Source organism: Trichogramma pretiosum, unplaced genomic scaffold, assembly GCF_000599845.2.
Source record: "Trichogramma pretiosum strain Unisexual culture from Peru unplaced genomic scaffold, Tpre_2.0 scaffold25, whole genome shotgun sequence".
NCBI lineage: Eukaryota > Metazoa > Arthropoda > Insecta > Hymenoptera > Trichogrammatidae > Trichogramma > Trichogramma pretiosum.
Genome location: NW_019641621.1, coordinates 784,169 through 803,731, shown reverse-complemented (window position 1 = coordinate 803,731; position 19,563 = coordinate 784,169). Strand labels below are relative to the sequence as shown.

At 41.0% G+C, this 19,563-nt stretch overlaps 5 protein-coding genes across 5 annotated transcripts; 3 read left to right on the top strand and 2 right to left on the bottom strand.

Moving 5' to 3' along the window:
* The first annotated feature begins 2,456 nt into the window (after positions 1-2,456).
* LOC106654151 lies at positions 2,457-4,235 on the top strand. The gene is made up of 4 exons (XM_014373876.2): positions 2,457-2,782; positions 2,873-2,992; positions 3,071-3,704; positions 3,775-4,235. Exons 1-4 carry the CDS (start codon positions 2,754-2,756, stop codon positions 4,114-4,116), a joined length of 1,125 nt encoding a protein of 374 aa, XP_014229362.1. The 5' UTR covers positions 2,457-2,753; the 3' UTR covers positions 4,117-4,235.
* A 225-nt stretch (positions 4,236-4,460) lies between these two features.
* On the bottom strand, positions 4,461-14,688 carry LOC106654225 (rabankyrin-5). Its single transcript, XM_014373997.2, has 11 exons — positions 14,596-14,688; positions 14,321-14,513; positions 14,149-14,252; positions 13,815-14,074; positions 13,556-13,705; positions 8,733-9,091; positions 7,045-7,797; positions 5,483-6,401; positions 5,161-5,404; positions 4,821-5,076; positions 4,461-4,750 (listed from the first exon to the last, which is right to left on the bottom strand). The coding sequence occupies exons 1-11, from the start codon at positions 14,597-14,599 to the stop codon at positions 4,621-4,623; spliced, it is 3,372 nt and encodes a 1,123-aa protein (XP_014229483.1). The 5' UTR covers positions 14,600-14,688; the 3' UTR covers positions 4,461-4,620.
* On the top strand, positions 10,322-13,549 carry LOC106654226. The gene is made up of 3 exons (XM_014373998.2): positions 10,322-11,353; positions 12,658-12,885; positions 12,969-13,549. The coding sequence occupies exons 1-3, from the start codon at positions 11,299-11,301 to the stop codon at positions 13,241-13,243; spliced, it is 558 nt and encodes a 185-aa protein (XP_014229484.1). The 5' UTR covers positions 10,322-11,298; the 3' UTR covers positions 13,244-13,549.
* Positions 14,689-15,204: 516 nt separating the features above from the next.
* On the top strand, positions 15,205-16,350 carry LOC106654228 (dynactin subunit 5). Its single transcript, XM_014373999.1, has 4 exons — positions 15,205-15,355; positions 15,466-15,653; positions 15,721-15,832; positions 15,905-16,350. The coding sequence occupies exons 1-4, from the start codon at positions 15,308-15,310 to the stop codon at positions 16,100-16,102; spliced, it is 546 nt and encodes a 181-aa protein (XP_014229485.1). The 5' UTR covers positions 15,205-15,307; the 3' UTR covers positions 16,103-16,350.
* Positions 16,351-16,826: 476 nt separating this feature from the next.
* On the bottom strand, positions 16,827-18,056 carry LOC106654142 (KRR1 small subunit processome component homolog). The gene has a single exon (XM_014373867.2). It carries the CDS (start codon positions 17,917-17,919, stop codon positions 16,837-16,839), a length of 1,083 nt encoding a protein of 360 aa, XP_014229353.1. The 5' UTR covers positions 17,920-18,056; the 3' UTR covers positions 16,827-16,836.
* Between the last annotated feature and the right edge of the window lie 1,507 nt (positions 18,057-19,563).

The following is a 19,563-nucleotide window of genomic DNA, read 5'->3' as shown; positions in this document are numbered from 1 at the left end:
GGCCACCGCGGTGGTGGCGGCGGCATCGCGGGGCATTTCCCGCCTTGTGGGCCCACGACACTGCCATTGGTCGATGCCTCGTGCATGTGTGTAGGTGGATTGTGGCGCGAGTACACACACACACACACACATGTGCGATGTGCGAGAGTGAGAGAGAATTGTTTTTTGTCGTCGGGCTCACACGTGCGCTCGTGTGCGTTCGCCTTATATACTGTGCGTGTGAGAGCGAGGAGAAGGAGAGAAAGAGATTGAAAAGATGCCCGCGTCATCGTGTTGTGCTGTGTACTGTATGTATCGATGCCTTTTTATCGAGCGTCGAAAGAGAAAAGAGAAAGAAACGTATATACGTTCGACGAACGACGCCTCTATGAAGAAAACACGTTCGCGTTGTGTATACATACACAAACACGTGGGGAGAGAGAGAGATATATAAGCGAGACAGACTCAAACACGAAATCTTCGTCTTTTTTATTATGACGACAGAAAGAGAGAGATGTCTTAGATGTGCGCATTGTATACGAGCCGTGAGAAATAAACACATTATCGCCGGTATTATAATACTTGCACACTGCCTTCTGTCTTATGACGCCTTGGTGCGAGCTCGTAACACTTCGACAAAACCGAATTCGATCCCCGTATATCGAAATCGATCGATAAAAACAAGTGTTTACGATCACACTCAGGCAAGCATAATCGGCTTGTGTGTAGAGCGTGTACATCGACGCTCGTAAATGTACACAGAGTCGTTTTTCCATTTTGGAGTGTATATTACGGAGTAATACGAGCCCACCGGGCCGAAAATCAAACCATATACTTGGATAATTAAATCAGCGTTGATTGAGAGCATCACGCATATGTATACATACACACACACACACGCGCGCGCGCGTCTCTCCGCAGACAGAAGCTCTTGAGATGTTACGAAGCATAATGATGAACTTTCATCGGAGTCGAGTCGCTCGAAGAGTGAAACGTCGCAGAGTTGTATGCGTGTGTATATAGCCGCTGCGACACAGATGCGGCTTGGCTCGCCTATATAGCTCTCGTATTCCATACCATGATACGTAACTTCGGAGCTGATTCACTTCATGCGGGTCCATCGAAGCAATTTGTGAACTTCAATTCTTGTATATGCTTACTTCGCCTCGATAAGAGCCCGGGGCGAGCCATGAGAGAAAGAGAGAGAGAGACGAAGACCCACCGAACTTCCTTTCACTAAATATAGAAGTCGAAAAAGGCGGTATATTTAGCGTTACTCATCCCGCGCGCGCGACGTGTATTGCATTCGTATACATATTTTAAACGCCGCTGTGGCGAAGTTTTGCTTCGGGCAAAAGAAGAGAAAATAAATAAAATGAGATCTTCGACTTCGATTCGGATAGATAAGTGGACCGATTGTTTGTACTGCGCGTATTCGAACGAATTCAGGAAAAAAAAAATATCCGTACCGAGAGACCGTTCGGGTTTCGCTTAAAAACGTTCGTTCGAAAGAAAATATCCATTAGAATTGAAGTTTTGAGCGACTCGAGTTCATTATACATTTAAAAATCCGTAGACACTTCGAAAAGTATAGCTCCGATTCAAAAACCGAGAAGACACGTGCAACTCATAATGTAATTCGACGAACATAACTGCTCTTTAACCGACGGACAGCTGAATACATGGCAGCCTACACAAAAAAAATGTAGTAGCCTGTAATGTAGTGGCCATCGCTGCTTTCAAGCATCGTCACAGGTGAGAGGACGTACGACGCAACAGCTGATACACAACACGCTGTTCGGTACACCTATTCAAAGTGCTCCCGGCTTATACTCGGAAAAAAGCGTGTTGCGAGCCGTTCCAGGAATTTTGAGAATGTACCATGATAAAGTCACGCCGTCGTCGTTTTGGGCAACGCGAAGTTGCGATACACGAACTTCGAAACCCGGTATTATTCGGTTTTTTTTTTTAATAGAAATGAAGTCGATGTATTTTTTTTTCTCCTAAGAAACGTTAGAATTGCGACTTGAAAAAGGAGTACATACGGCACTGTGCCAAGAGAGAGAGAGACAGATAGCGTAACTATTTTGAAGCTAAGGTGTTGTTGACTCCGAATCGCTTATCGCAGCCAATGCAAACAATCGATGTTAACTTTTACTTGAATCAAGAGATATTGTTGTAAGATTGTCGAATGTTTCGATATGCTGTTTGCAAATACATTATTTAGCAATTTGTGGATATGATTTTTCACGAGTTACCTCGTTAAATGATGTAAATTGTATGCTCTAGACTCTAATTTTAGTTTCTGAGCATTAATTATTCGAACATTTTTTAAATACGATGTACTTTTTTCACTACGATAAATTTTATTAATTTTTTCAAAATTCAAATAAGCCGCGCGTAGAGCACAGCCGTGCGCAGTGAGTCGACATCTAGCAGACTTCAATTTATAACAGAGTTAGAAAACCGGTCTGCTATATGTTTGCAAGTTGTAAGTTACAACGACTTGACATTGTTTATTTATTAGAAAACGATGAACGTAGTGCTTGTCACGCAAATATGTATATAGACGTATAAAAAGTTGTTGAGCCTCTGATTTTATTTGTCTTTCTGCATTGCACGTGCGCACGCCATGCGTATTTGTCAAAATTGTAATTTGTGTACAAAATAGTGCATGATAAACCGAGCAATAATATACAGCGATTATTCATTGTATTAAGTTCATGATGTTTTGATATGTGTTAAAGAAAAATAATTTCATAAAATTACTCAAAATGTCTTCTGTATTAGCTCGCACTCACTGGTAAAATAACCACACTTTATTTTTGATAACCATTAATTGCATTGACTAGATAAACAATCATAATTCTTGGTTTTATACTTCACATTGCAGCTTGGTGAATCAAAAAATGCAGCTCAGATCCATATGCACTTCAGTTTTTAAGTGCAAGCAATTCAATGCACAATTTGGAAAAGCCATGGCAAAAGTTATGACTTTTGATATAACCAAAAAGCAAGTAAAAACTTGAGTTTATTATAAGTATATAAAAAACGTATAAAAATAAACTGTTTCGTTTCAATATTCTTACAGAACTCGCTTGAAAATTGGAGAGAAACCAACTCCATACGTAAAAATTGCCTCTGGGACTGCGATAGGAAAAAATCCAAGCGTTACTCTACAAAAAAGAAGAGTCACAGTTCTTAATAAAATATTTATGAGTCACATTTGTGAATTAATGGCAACTGGCACAGTAGCTGAACAATTGCTTGGGCGAGGAATAGAAATTACTCATGTTAAAGTTGCTCCAGATTTTAGAGTTGTTAATGTTTTTTGGCATGCGAAAAAAAACTCAAATGTGAATGAATCAACCGAAAAACTTCTCCAAACGGCAGCTGGTCATTTGCAGCATGAGTTAACTCAGTTGAGAGTAATTGGCATTGTACCACCCATCAATTTTGTTAGAAATAGATACATTGGAGCAACTGCAGAGGTAGAAGAACGACTGGCTGAAGTTGATTTTGGAGAAGAGTTTGTTCCAAACGCTCATCTTTCTAAAAACAAAAGTCCAATTCTTGAAACAACTCTTGAACCAGAAATAAAAGCCAAATTGGCAGAAGTAGATAGATCAACAATTGATCCAGAAGATGAGTCATTGTATGACATTCAAATACCAGAAATGCAACATTGTGTTATGGGATTTAATCATGAAACTATAATGAAAAAGGTATTTACATCTCTTGATTTTTTATTGATGCAAATATTAATTTTATTAAAAATATTTTATTTTCCAACAGCTGAAAATTTCATTGAATAAAGCAAAATTAGCAAGAGAGAGGCAATCATTAGAAGAAACAAATGAAAATACAGAATCTGAATCTAATCAACTAAGCGCAGACGCCTTACCAACGATGATAAATCTATTAACTAGATCAGAAGAAAATCAGTTGTTTGATAATTTTTTGAAACAGCGTGCCTCACAAGAAAGACGCAAAAACCGTGCAAATAGGATCGAACTAAAATTGGAAGAGGAAAAAGAAAGGATGTTAAGAGCATCTGAACAATATAGTACTTCTGATGAAGTGGATTATGAAGAAGAGTATAGAGACGAGTATGAAGACATAGAAAATGCCAAATAAAATTTTACTAGATAGTCATTCAAGTGTAAATAATATTGTTAAGTTGCGAAAAGAATAAAAATAATTTAAAAACATAAATTTTAACTTCATCTAGAAATAGAATATTTCAAGTCACTGATAACAAATTCAAGCAATACCTGAATTTTTTTTAAATTATTTTCTTTACGCATAGATCATTTTCATTTGAATAAAATGTCTTTTATTCAATCTGGAAGTATGGTTATAAAGTTTTAATCGTAGAATGAACATGAATTCAACGAAACATAGAGTTCACCAAAACTATATATCACGACTATAAACTCGATGTAAATGCACATAATACATAAAAATTCATGTCAACAGTATCTGCATAGTCAAGTTTCAACTCAACTCTGGAATGATTTATTTTCGCACAAGTGCAATCTTTTCTACACTTATAGATAAAATGTTTCTCATATACTATAAAATAGGTATAAAAATTCTCAATATAATATATAATGGTAAATAGTAAATTTAACGAGAAATTCAGTCAGCACCGATTTGAAGAACGTCGAAGCACACGGCGCAGACTCGCACCGGTTTGTTCTGGCCAAATTTGATGATGGGCACGTCTTGGCCCGAGCATTTGCTGCAGAGGACTCGACCGCAGTGGCGACTGTAAAGAATCAATTGTCAAAGATCGTTTCATCGGAATCTTTAAAAATAAAAGTATGAGCTCATCTTACCAGTGGTGTCTCCTCATGGTCAAGGAAAACTTGGTGCCGCACTCGAGGCACAGATCTTTCTCGGCCCACGGCGGTTCCTGGGTCAACGACTCCAACAGCCTGTGCAGCAGTTGCTTCGTCGCCACTTGATAATTGAATATCGTTATGCCGTCTTTGTTCATGTAGCCCAGCATCGCCCGGAATTTAACGAGGGTACGGCACAGATTGCCGTTGCCCTTCATGTAAGCGATGAGAAGCGGCGTGTTTCCATCGAGATCTACGAATATCGCAACCAAGGAAATCGTATTAATTTCACGTTTGACAAAAATTGTCATTCTAAGAGAACAGATGGGTATCTTACCGGCGTTATTGAGCGGATAATCGGGCATGCACTCGAAGAACAGCTCGCAAATGTTGGTGGCCGTGTTGTCGCGGCCGCAGCGAGCTAGCTCGTGCAGCGGATTGCGCCCCTTGAGATTGACGGCCTCGGCGTTCAGGGTGCACTCGGTGAGCAGAGCTCGGACCACCGAGACGTGGCCCTCGCGCACGGCCACGTGCAGTGCGTTGTCGCCGTCGGCGTTCACCGCGTCGAAGTTGATGTTGTTCTGCGATAAACGATCGTGAATTATATTATCAAAAAAAAACAAAAATAAAGTTGAAATCGTTTCTGTTTCGTCTTTTACCTGCAGCAAAGCGGACACGACGTTGGCGTGTCCGGCCTTGGAGGCGGCGTGCAGGGCCGTGTTCCTGTGCGCGTCCGTGTCGTTGATCATGGCGCCGGCGAGCAGCAGACTGCGCACCAGCACCTCGTTGCCGGTGACGGCGGCCAGACTGAGGGGCGGCGTGCCCGTCAGGTCCTGCACCTTGGAATTGACGTTGACGCGTATCGACAGCAGAAACAGGATGCTCTCCATGTCGTTCTTCTGTATGGCCGTGTGCAGGAAGTTGCGGCCCTTGTTGTCGAACTGCTCGGCGGCCGAGGGCAGCTTCTCGAGGATCGCCCGGGCGGCGCTGTTGTTGCGCATCACCAGGGCCGTGGCGAACGGCGACAGGCCCTTCTTGTCGCGCAGCGACAGATTGATGTTGGGATGGAACAGCAGCAGCGAGATGATCTGGTCGTTCTGGTTCTCGATGGCGAGATGCAGCGGGGTCTTGCCCTCGGCGTCGCGGCTATTCACGTTGGCGCCGTGCTCGATGAGGGTCTGGACGACCTGCTCGAGGCCCCACTGGCAGCACAGGTGCAGGGGCGTGCACTCGTCTCGGGCCTCCTCGCCGCCCTCCTCGCCGTTGGCGGGCGGCCGACGCGGCGAGTTGAGGTCGCAGCCGCTCTTGATCAGGAAGATGGCGTAGTCCTCGCAGTTCTCGTCGATGGCCTTGTGCAGGAGGGTCTGCTGGCAGCCGCCGTCGTGGCCCGGCCGCCAGCAGTCCGGATCGGCGCCGTGGGCGATCAGGGTCGCCGCGACCTGCTCCTGGCCGGAGTCGAGCGCGTCCCAGAGCGGACAGCCGGCGTTGACGTCGGCGCCCCGACGACAGAGAGCCTCGACGACGTCGGCCAGGCGGCAGTGCACGCTCATCTGCATCGGAGTTTCACCGCTCGACGTTCTATACGTGTTCGACAGAGAGAAACGAGGGTATTGAATTGAAGATGATATTGGTTGATTCGATTGTAAAACATTAAAAAATCGTATGGTAACATACAGAAAAATTTCATTAAAAAATGAAGTTCTCGTCTACCCCAACCTTCGTCAAATGCGTGTTGAGAATTAACGCGGATAAATTTAATTTGTTTGTCGTCTTCTCACATGAATAGTATAAAAAACATTGAAAAATTCACTGGATATCCGATTATTGAGACGTAACTCGAGTTTGTATGCCCCGCGATAATTTTACGCATCGAGTTCGAATTAAACTCGTAAAATCAGGTGCTCGCACATCCCTATTCGAACATTTGAGGATCACACCAATATATATGCATAGCGATAAAAATCTATTGCATTGTTATGAACTGATGATGCACTATCATGAAATGACGTTAATATACGATTTGCGGAAGTTTTTTTTGAGCCCAGATTCTAAATAAATTTTTTGGCAATTGATAAGGACTGCTGAAGAGAATTGGTAACTTCTTGAAAAGAGTCCAAGGAGTCATAATGGGGGCTAAATTCTCATAACCATAATTATGGAATAACAAAAGATAGATCCAAGGTTTATCGCTACATAAAACAACGTTAAAATGCAAACTCACGGCGAATTGAGATCGGCTCCGTTCTCGATCAGGAATATGGCGTAGTCCGAGTTCTCGGAGTTGATGGACGTGTGCAGGGCCGTGTAGCCCTCGTCGTTCCTCTGCTCGATGTCGGCCCCCGCCTCGATCAGCACCCGCAGTATCTCCTTGTCCCGGGACTCGGCGAGCACCGCCAGGCTCAGGGGAGTCTCGCCGCGCCTGTCCTTGCAGCTGGTGAGCTGCTTGCGTCGCTGGGGCTCGGGCTCGGCGGCCAAAAGCGCCTCGAGGCTGCGCAGGCAGCCCCGGCTCACCGCCAGATGCAAGGCCGTCTCCTCCTGGAGGGTGCGGCTCTGCAGCAGGCCCGGGGCGAGCTCGAGCAGTCGTTCGCACAGCCGCGGCAGATCGGAGCGCGCCGCCTCGTGCAGCACCGTGAAGCCCTCGCGATCCCGTGCCTCCAGGCTCTCGGTGTCCTTGAGCCGCTTGTCCTCGCGCTTCAGCGACTCGAGAAGGAAGAGCGCGGCGTCTTCGCGACCCTCGCGCGCCAGCTTGTGGAGGAGGCTCACGGCCTCGTCGCCGGGATAGCGCGGATTGGGCGCGGCGCCCTTGGCCAGCAGCTTGGCCGCGGCGCTCTCGAAGCAGGGCTCGGCCAGCAGGGCCTGGCACAGCGCCGTGTCGCCCTGGCGCGTTCGCAGATCGACCTGGAGCGAGTCGCAGCTCAGCAGCACGTCCAGCATGGGCTCGTTGCGCTCCGCGACGCAGCAGTGCAGTGGACTCCTGTGCGCGATACACGATTAAAAATCACGAACAAAATAGACCGGCAGATATTGATCGATAATAAGTGCTGATTTTTACACTTATGCCCTTGAAAAGTCTGAAAGATACATCGATAACAAGCTCAAAAACGGAATATTACGCCGTATTAGCGTGGCGATAGATTTGAAAGTACATATCGATTTGTAACAAATTTTGTCCTTGCGTGCTGATTTTTTAACTTATGCCATTATGAAAAGATGATAGTTTGGCACTGATCGAGTGTTTATCTAGCTAGGCATAAGAGCACCTATAGTATCCTTTGGTGTAGATCGATATGGTCATAGTGCAAGAAAAATCCACGATTGTGTGCTGATTTTTAAACTTAAGCCAATGAAAGGGATGAAATTTTTAAATTCATAGAATAGATAAAAAATAATGGTATAAGTGCCAACAGTAGATATTAAAATCTAGACTCTACGAAAGTTGTGAAAAATGTTTAACTCGAAAGAAATATTGTACAACTTTCGTAGAGTCTAGATTTTTATATCTACTAGTGGCCCATATGCCGTTACTTTTTATGTGTTTTATGAGTTTCAAAATGTCATCTCTTCCATTGGCATAAGTTAAAAAACCATGGGTTTTTCTTACATTATGACCATATCGATCTACACCAAAGGATACTAGGTGCTCTTACGCCTAGCTAGATAAACACTCGATCAGTGCCAAACTATCATCTTTTCATAATGGCATAAGTTAAAAAATCGGCACACAAGGCTAACATTTTTTACAAATTAAAAAAATAATCGCCACGCTAATACGGTGTGGCGTAATATTCCGTTTTTTGAGCTTGTTATTGATGTATCTTTTACACTTTTCAAGGGCGTAAGTGGAAAAATCAGCACCTATCATCGGTCACTATCCGTCGGTTTAAAAGTATATATATGCGCGCTGTTTACCATCCGTCGTTGTTCTGGGCGTTGGGCTCGAGTCCGGCCTTGATCAGTCTCGTGGCCACGGCGAGCATGTCCTGGGCCCGATGCCGGGCCAGCAGGTGCAGTGCCGTCGAGGCGTCGCGCGGGTGCGGCCGGTCGAGCTGCTGGCCGCAGTTCTGCAGCTGCTCGACGATGAACTCGGCCGCGTACGAGTCGCTCTTGCTGATGGCCGAGTGCAGCAGGCTGCGGCCCTCGGCGTCCCTGGCCCAGAGGTCGGCCCGATGCTCCACCAGGGTACGAGCCAGCGACGGCTGGCGGCTCTTCAGGGCGACCTCGAGGGCCGTCTCGCCCCGATTGTCCAGTCTGTTGACCGCGTCTGGAAGCTGCGTGTGAAAAGATGGGGGCAGAGAGAACATTTTTAATCCTCGTTCATCCAGAGTCATTCGTTATCCGCATCTCAGCCGGATATAATGGTTCACGGAACAGAGAAACCCTTGATGCCAGTTTGTTTAATTTTTAATCCGCACAGAACCGCACCGATGCTCCGTTCTGCAAGATACTACTTCGTTGGACTTTACAGGTGACAATTTTACGATTTGGAATTTAAAAAAACTATGATTTTTAATGATCGTCGCGAAATACAATCGTTAGCTGAACTATAATATTTGTTATCATTTTAGGGGGTGCCGAAGTAGCGTCTTTCTAAACGTAAATTAAACTGGCGTCGTGTAGCTCTCTGTTCAGTGAACCATCATCTCGCTACCAGAAGGCATTGATTTTATGCGAATTAAATTACAAAAACGTTTCAATAAAACAAAAATTAATTTAATTTCCAGATGAGTCATAAGTGTCATAACGAGTATTTGGATATGTATATTTTATTCTCTATAGCCCGGTCGCGCGCACGAGCTACTTTTAAATCGAAAACGAAACTGTTACGGTCGATGAAGTTTCGTGCTATACGTCAAAGTCTAGTATACAAAGTATAAGAAACACATATTCAACTTTGCGACGGCCCATTAGTGCGTCGCATTCTTTCGAAGCGTTAAATAAAAATTAATGTAACCGAGCTAATGATCCGTCGGGCTTCTATTCGACAGCTATGAATAGATATCGGTATTACGGCGTGCCACTGCGAGAGGTTTAAATCCGTTCATTATATAGAAATATATAGTGTATCGCCTTTAAAAAAGGCAGAGCGGAGATTTAATCCGAGAACTCGGAGCGGCGGTCTATATGGTGTACTGAAATTCTTCTCTCTCTCTCTCTCTCTCTCTCTTTCTCTTCGTTTGTTTGTTTTTTAAGCGAATATACAACGCGCAACGAGACCGATGGACGAGAAAGAGCGAGAGAGAGAGATTTTTTCGGGAACTTTGCTCTCTTTTTTGCGGCTTTAATACCACTTCGAGTTGGATAAAGAAAAACGAAGCTCTCGACTTTGGAGGATGATGATACGGCACAGCGTACGGCGAGTCGAACGCGACTCGTCGTCGTGTGTATAGCAGGTGGCGCAGGCGCGAGCGCGAATAAAACCCGAAGAGCTTGAAGGGGGGTATCAATTCGCGACGTGGAGTGTTTCATTATTCGAGAGTCTCAGTAGCGAATGGAGAACGCACGCGAACTGCAGCAGTGGTGTGTGGCAGGCAGTAGTAGTGCAGCAGCCGACGATCGCGCGAATATAGTCGCGCTTTGGAGCTTTGCCAGTAAACATTAACGTACATTATAGCAGCACGACGATATTTTATAATAATAAAGTTTTGCACCGATGGGGTCTCGCCACTTTCGTTCTCGGCCAGTCGAAAGATGAAGAAAGATGTACACGCGCTTTTTTGTGTCAGAGATTGTCATTACGATTCGTACGCTAGTATAGTGGCATAGCAACTCTGTGATCCATATACACTCCGTCGTGATCAATCGGTCCCTGACATCGACGGACAATTGGTCGGTATATATATAGTGACCAGCAGTAGCAGCGGACCATGTGCGCCCGAGCATCGTCATCGTCATCGCGCCCATGACGACGACAACAACATCTGCGGATTTTTTACCGCGTTGGTGGTGCACATAGTCGAGGCGAGTCGAGCGCGCGAAATTTTACAGACACCACATCATACATGTAATATATGAAATTCATCAGCGAAAGAGAGCGAGATAGGACAGGCGCGCGTATGTATATAAGATGATAATATGTATATAGGGAGTGAATCACACGCACATCCCGAACTTCCTGTCCTTTCATGTGTGTACATTATATACGAAGCTCTCTGCCACTACTACTACTGCTAGCTACTGTTGCGGCGAAACGCGTTGCTACTGCTGCTGCTCCGTTAATGTATATCACATAGCAGCGGAGTACTTTGCGCGTTAATTTCCCCTCTTTCTCTCCCTTTAAAAAACATAATACTGTGACACGCAACGTGTAGCCATCCGATAAAGAGAGAGAGAGAGAGATAGAGGAGCGCGGCTGACACATTTTATTTAAACAACGCGTATCGCGCAAAAGAAGCCAAGTCGTTTTTCGTCGTGCGCACGGACGGTATACAAGAGAAAGAGGAGAGCGAACGACGAATTATAATAATTCGTCCCCAAGATGACGACGATAGGAGGAAGAGGCTGCTTATCCAAGACAACGACTTATCTAGCCAGTGAGTGTTATTATCGTTTACGTTAACTACTTGTTTTTCCTTTTTTTAGTCATTTCGTGCAATCGTTGCGACACATAGAGTAGAGGAAGAGAAGAGCTACTCGCGCGTAAACATTCGCGCGCGCGCGCGACACACATTATCTACTCGCGTTACATCGTGTACACGATATAAGCGTTTGTTTATTTCTTGAAATAAAAAAATTGTTTTGTCCCCCTTGACGACACACACTGGTGTATATACACACGCCACGCGTTCCTTTCACTCTTTCCTTCACGGCTATTAGCAGCGCGTCCACCGAATGTGCACGACAGCGATGTGGACGTTTCACCTTGCGCGCGTAACTACATACAATCGTGTGAAATGCAGGAATCCTTGCCTTGCTTGCGCCGCGTTCTTCAGTTGTGAAACGGACGCGAGACGTTACCTTTTAAACGCGCGGCTATATGGGTTGAATCGAATGAAGTAAAAAGAAAAAAATAAATAGGCTCGTGACGCAATGAATTTAAAATTCATACGCATCGAGTCGATATTACAGTATATGAATTTCTCCTTTTGGGCGCGGAATATTTTTTTTTTTCTTTTCATTTCCAACGCGTATCACACGACAACGATAATAATGATAATAATCGGGGCAGTTATATATTAATTAAGGCATACGATAGAAAGAGAGGCACACGCACATAACGATGCTAATGCGCGCGAGCTGCGGTGTATAATATGGCGTGTCGCTGAGTCGTCGTCGTCGTCGTCGCGCGTGCTGCACCGCGTGACATTGAGCTATAACGAGGATAAAACTCGACAGATGCCCGATAATACAGCTTTATTATTTATTTATTTTTTCTTTTTCTTTGCTCTCGCGCTCTCTTTAAATACTCTCTTGCTGTTTTCGCGCTTCATCGATCGGCCACTCGCGCGTACATTAAATATTCATCGATTGGCGGTTGGCAAGCTCGCGCGCGGGCCGATCTATAATATATATAAGGAGTCCGAGTTCCGTTACATTTCGCGCGCGCGAATAATAATATTCGGACCATTGTTTTGTATATTAAATATATTACGCGACGATGATTTTGTATGCGTGACACGAGCTACTACTGCTGCTGTCGCGATGATAAACTCGCGCGTGTATAGTATATACGGATGATTCATGAAAACCGATAATAAATGACAAATTCAAGAATGACAAAGAGACGCTTATCTCTCTCCGTACGTCGACGCACCGAGTTGTATCAAACACACGCTCGCTCGTTGATTTTCACTTTATTGGCAAAGAAAAAAAGTAATAAAAATGTTTTCCACTCGAGGCCCGGCGGTGGTGTCGCTGCTGACGATAATAACAATAATAACGTCACTGGCGCCGTGCACGAGCGCCAACATGACGTGCTACAGGTGCACGGTGCACCCGCCCCAGTACCAGGGCGACGCCGATCAGCCCTGCCAGCAGTTCGACGCCAGCGAGAGATTCCATCAGGTCTGTCCGGCCTCGACGTTCTGCCTCAAGCGCATCATACCCTACAGACTGCCCAACGGAAGTGAGTAACTACTAAACCACCCATTGATATAAATCGATATATATAGAGTGTATGATTCACTTTTTTTTACTCCATTATTACAGCGATGACGACGACGTTCGAGCGCGACTGCGCCCCCCAAAAGTACGCCATCACCGAGTACAATTACGAGCTGCGCGAGTGGATACGCAACGAGCGGATCAATCGCACGGCCTACCAGGACGGCTGCTACGCGGGCCAGAATCGCGGCACGCCCAACGGGCCCTCCACCTACTGCTACTGCTCGTCCGATCTTTGCAACGACGCCGAGGCCCACAGACCCTCGAGCGCGCTTTATTACGCTCTGGCGATCGTCGTGGCCGTCGTCGCGCGATCGTGAAGAAAAAAAAAATAAAATAAAATAATGATAATTATCGCGTCGCGCGTACAATAATTTACGGTACAATAACGATTAAATGTGATATTAAAGTTACGAAATAGCCTCGGTAATATATATTTATATAGTTAAGATTGTTAAAGAGAATCTCGTATAATGATATATACCGTTGATCTCTATTGTTTGATTCTGCGGACAATGTTGTTGCGCGTTAGAGCTTTTGCATTTGTGCATTGATAATAGTACAATGAAAAAAAAAGAAGAAAAAATACACATATAATATATTATATAGTTGGTTAAGTGTATCTATCTCACCTCGGCATTGTGTTCGACCAAGTACAAGAAGACGACGTCTTCGCGCTGCAAACGGACCGCCGAGTGCAACGGATAGTCGCTCTTGGCCTTAAGAAGTTGATAGAGCAGAGGACCCGGCATTTCTTTGAAGTCCTCGCCGCTCAGATCGTCCTGAGAAATATTTGCCATGTAAATAGTTAGTGCGATTGTTTGTACATAATGCAATGTGTCTTTTATTGTAAAAAAAAAAAAATAAAGAAGATATTTTATTGAAACGCACCCAGTGACAAGATATCAATGAACTGCAATGATCTCGTAATTTCTTGGTTCCCAACTCCTCCGCGATGGTGTACAATTTGACGCAGTCCTGTAGCTGTACGTTTCCCATTAGATACTTTTCGCATCTTTCCATTAGCTCCGTCAAGCCAAAACTTGACGCCGCTTTCATGAGCTCCAAAGAGAGTTTGTCCTCGCTGACGCTATCCGTATAGATCCATTTCAGTAGAACCGAGGCAATACTTTCATCCAAGTGCTTCCAATCTGCATCGAAAGATCATTGAAGACGTAATGTAGTCGACGAATGTTTCTCAAATGAGTTGATTTTTTTGACTTACCAAGAACAGACTTTTCTGCAAGAGAGCTCCAAGAATCACTTCTTGCTGCGAGAACAAATTTATGCACGGGTACATTTTTATTTGTTAATTCAATGGTAATGTCGCTGGAATAGAAAAAATTAGTTTTATTTCATGTTGATTATAATACTCATGGATAGATTTAAAAACAAACCTGTAACGTTTTTCTCCATATAATTGGGCTATTTGGGATAGTAAGCGCCCTGCAAAACTTTCATGATCATCTATTGAAGCAGTCGCTAAAGTATATTTCTGCTGCAATTCTGTATAATTATTATATAGATTCACATATTGCTCTCGTAGGAGAGCAAGATGCTGCTGCCATTTCTGAGCCTCTACTGTATCATCTGTTGAATGGTACATTGATAATTAATAAGCTTTACTCAAATGAAGTAAAATGTCATAAAAAAAGTATTAATGTAAACATACCCATGATAATGAATTTTTTCTTGTATTATTTTCAATTAACGTTCAGTAAAAACATTAAAAATTACATGGAAAACTTAACGTATAACAATATATCATACTTTCATCTTATTTTTTACACATAATATAATGGGAATTCTCTGAATTCTTCAATAAATAACTTTTCTTTTGATTCGAATCCCACCAAATATTCGCAGATAATAACAATTATTATCTCCGATATAATTTTCACTTGATTTCACACGCGTTCTCATACGTAAATACGCCCCTCAAACTAAGATATCACTGAAGCTGAAGAGCAACCGAGTGTTAAAAATTTTAACATTTAGATGGATGCAAGATTGTATCGATTAAATTGAGCACTTGCACCATTGACTAACTCTTTTCAAAACTATTCATGGCACCGTTCAACAACTATCTCAGAGTCGAACATTTTATAAAACATCAAAATCCTCACACAAATTAGCGGAAAACTTGGCAAACGTCTCTTTGCTAAGATTTAACCTATAGCCTACAATCTGCGGCACTCCTTGTATATTTGTGTGTGCAAAAATGTACACATATGTGTGCCTACAATGTTACTGTAGCGGGGGAGGCCCCAAACGCCAGAATACGAGTAGTGTCATCGCAGTTCAGCTATCGTCTGCTCTTTGACTGAAAACATTGAGGAACTCGCGGTATCTCCTTTAATTATTACGGATATTATTTTCTAAAAATGGAACCTCAGGACATTTATTACAACAAAAATGAGTACGTGGAGACTGTAAGTATGAACTGATTGTCTTAGAAGTTGTTGATCTTGTTAGTGAGCGTTTATTAAATATCTGAAAAGATGCACATAACTAACTTTTTTTCATGGATTTTGTTCATAAGGCTTCAGGTAACAAAGTCAGCCGGCAGACTGTGTTATGCGGCTCGCAGAATATTGTTCTCCATGGAAAAGTTATCGTGCAGTCAGATGCCATAATAAGAGGTGATCTGGCTAATGTCAAAACTGGTCGTTACTGTATCATTGGCAAAAATGTTGTGATTCGACCACCTTTCAAAAGATTCACAAGAGGGTGCGTAGTTATATGAACAACAAAATTTCTCTTTTGCAAAACTTTAGTGAATCCTTTTTAATTTCAGAATTGCATTTTTTCCTCTTCAAATGGGAGACCATGTGTTTGTTGGAGATAATTCAATTGTCAGCGCAGCCATTGTTGGATCCTATGTTTACATAGGCAAAAATGCAGTTATTGTAATACTAATATTATCAAACTAAAATATTCAAATTATTTTCATATATTATCAAGTAAATTTATACTTTCAGGGAAGGAGATGTGTGCTTAAAAGTTGTTGTTACATAGAGGATGGCGCAGTAGTTCCTCCAGAAACTGTTGTGCCTTCGTTCACTAAATTTGCAGGAAATCCAGCAAAGTGCATAGAAGATCTACCAGAATGTACAATTGATTTAATGGTGGATTTTACCAAAAGTTATTATCAGCATTTTTTACCTTCTAAAGTATAAACATAATCTCTCAATTAATTACTAAATTAATGAAATTACACTTACAAAGACTTATGTATAGATATAACTATAGTGCTTTACTGTTAATTTGCGAATCCTTACTATTATTTACTAGGTGGAAGTAGACATGGTTTAAATTGTATTTTCTAAAAAGTGATTAACTCTGATCAACTCTGTCAAAATGATGTATATATCTTCAGTAACAGAATTATTTTCTGAACTTGAATAAATATTTTCAATCAAACATATGTGAATAAAGATTATACTTTTTTGGCAAAAACTTTTAAATCACATAAATTCAATGAAATGTAAATAATTTTTTATTTGAAGAAGTCCTAAAAAACTCAGTAAGTGTACAAGAAGTTATTTTTAAAAAGTTAGAAAAAATATTGATTTATTCCAAAGCGTGTATTCGTTATCATTCATGTAAAAAAAATTATCTAGTAAGTTCAGTTTAATAGATACAATGTATTCTAGATTTAAAGTATCTTTTTTATCATTTATTTTAAAACAAATCATGAATAAATGAAACTTTTAAACTTTATTTGTGTCATATTTTTATTTACATCTATTACTTATATACATTTTTGATGACCTTAAACATATTTTATAACATTTAAAAAGATATAATTATGATACAAATGAAACTCAAAAAAATATCAGTTATATTTTTAGATATCTCGATTGATGTTAAAATTTTTGATTCATTACTTTTTTACTTTGTTGTGTTAGTACTAAGTACTTGGTTTTATATTATTTTTTTTTTTTAATCCTTTTTTCACTTTTTTCTTGATTTCTTCAACATCAAGATCCATTTTTGTGTCTGTTTTCTTCTCTGTAGATTTTGTTTCCTCTGGTGGAACGAATGCTTGTTCTCTGCGTTCTTGTCGTTTTTTCTGAGCCTCCTCATGTCTGTCCGAAATTTCCTTTGTTTTCTTGGCTTTCTTCTGTTCTTGGTTGAGGAAGTATTCTCCACTTTCAAGTTGTTTATCAGTATTACTCTGTGGTTGTGCCGGTGGGAAGGGAGTATAAGGCTTCTTAATTTTCTTATTTTTGGGTTGTTTTCTTTTACTGATATTCTTAGATTTGAATTTCGGTAAGAATTTTTCCCAATTTTCATTTTTCAATACGGGGTCTCTAGCCAATTCTCTCTTGATCATGAGAGCTTTAATGTTATAGATTGGATGTATATTATTCATTGTGTCTTCCACAATCCTTCTTAACTGCTGCAGACCTCTATAAGGTCCCACACCAGCTACAGTTGAGCCATGAACTAGTACATAGCAGTTGGTAAGAAGTTCAATGGATTTGAGCGTGCAGCCACCAGGTCCAATGAGTCTGGCTCTTCTCTTTATAAACTTTTCTTTGTTCCTGGTATATGTGTTTATTTTAATGATATCAGCTGAGATTTCATCTTGTAAAACTTTTACAGCTTGCTCGAATGGTACTGATCGAGCCAGAAGTCTGATCATATCACGAGACTTGAGAATAATAGAAGGGTCCCATGTTTTTCTTGTTGTCATAACCTCCATGCTGCCCCCTACTGTATCAAGTGTCGCTTTAATGTGATAATCAGCAAGAGCTTTTTGCACTAGTGGCCATGATTTTTTTAAATATTCTTCACGATATGCCGGAAACAGAATGTTAAATGTTGATTGATCCCATAAAGTTTCTTTCATGTCACCTTGCTTGAATTCTGGAATTGTCAATGACCAAGCATTGTCTACGGGGTCGGTGACCGCTGCTGTCCACTTAGGTACTAGGTCCTTTAGCCTAGGTCCTTTCTCAATTACTGGCTTATTCTTTTTTCTTCCCATGGTAAATTACACTGATTTTCACTGATAATTAAAAAATAAAAATAATGTTTACTGGATGATTCCTAACCAAGAAAAACACGCGCGCCGATTAGAATGTATCGTGTCTACAGTTCTGCGGTAAGTATTCTACTCCTTGCAGCACGTGGTGGAGTTCACAGTTGTCACATCGGCTAACCGTTAGTTCACTGCGTTGCGACTGCTGCGACTCTAAATAACTTATAAGAATAAAGCAGCGGGAATATTTTGAACTTCGAGTCGATCTCTCATAACTTTCAGGATCGATTTTTCGATTTTTAATATATACTTACGGTCGAAGTTAGTCAGAGAAAAATTAATATTTTTCTCAGATGGGAATAGCAGATCGGCCATCGTTCGAAAATTTTCATTATTCTTTGGTTGGTTTTAAATATTTTTTAGTAAAAATATTTCGTAAAAATAATCTGTCAAGTAGATATACCTATTGAACTTCCTCCGTTGGAGATATTGGCAGGATTTATTCCTTACTTTCAACTGTTTTAAGGACTTGATATATAAATCATTAATTATAATTTATAATTCAGAATTTAATTAATTTTTTTAGTATATATAATAATTTCCTACTAAACATTTTTCAATTTGAGTTATGGCTTTTATATCAAATAAAAAATATGTATCAAACTCTCAATATGTATCAAATATGCATCAACTGTTTGAAGGAATCTAATATTTTTCATAATACTTATCTCGCTCATTTTAAATCTTGACCATTTAGAAGTTTAATTTCATATAATTTATACATTAAAATTAAATTTTTTTTTTACTCTGATAAATACTCACATTTTGATTTGAATATTTGAATACTTGTGAATTAGCTAATTCATCAATCAATAAAATTTAAGAAAATTTTATGAGAAATAAGTCTTATTGCTAAAATCCTCTCCAAGCATAATTATGGGCTAAAGGGGGACTTAAATAATTTTATATTCTATTTATAGTATTAAGCTGAAAAAGTGGAAAAAATTTTTTAAAAAAAATCAGGCATAAGAGCCTTTTTCAATTATAATACTCGATTGGAAAGTACATTGTTCAGTTGGATACTTACTAACAGTTAAATACACTGGTATAAGGCTATAAAGATCTTCAACGATAAACAGTAGTCATCTCCAAACTGCCTGTCACAGTTTTCCAAAAGTTCACATGACACAATTGAGTTGTATGTGGTTTCATTTTGCTCGAGGGACCGTTGGCCATCAAACGCAAACTCAAAGTAAGCATAAGATCAACTTTGACTACTTTCGCATACAATTTAATAGAATATTTTATTAAAAATTATCAATAATAATCAATACAATGAAATCTCTCGCATAATGCATGTTACAACTTTAAGCTTTTATTATTTCCAATGAAAAGTCATTATTATTTTTAAGGTGACAAATAATTTAAATTAGGATTCAGCATATAGTAACTAGAGAGTTCACTATAGGCTCAATGCGTTATATCATGTTTTTTGTAGTCAGTATAAATCTGTTACTATATGTACAGTACTTGTATATATTTAAAACAAATGTATCCACTACTACTATTATAGTACTTTTATTAATCACAAGTTGTAACAATTTGTATATCAAGGTACAGACGATGCATACTTATTAACAATATTTCATC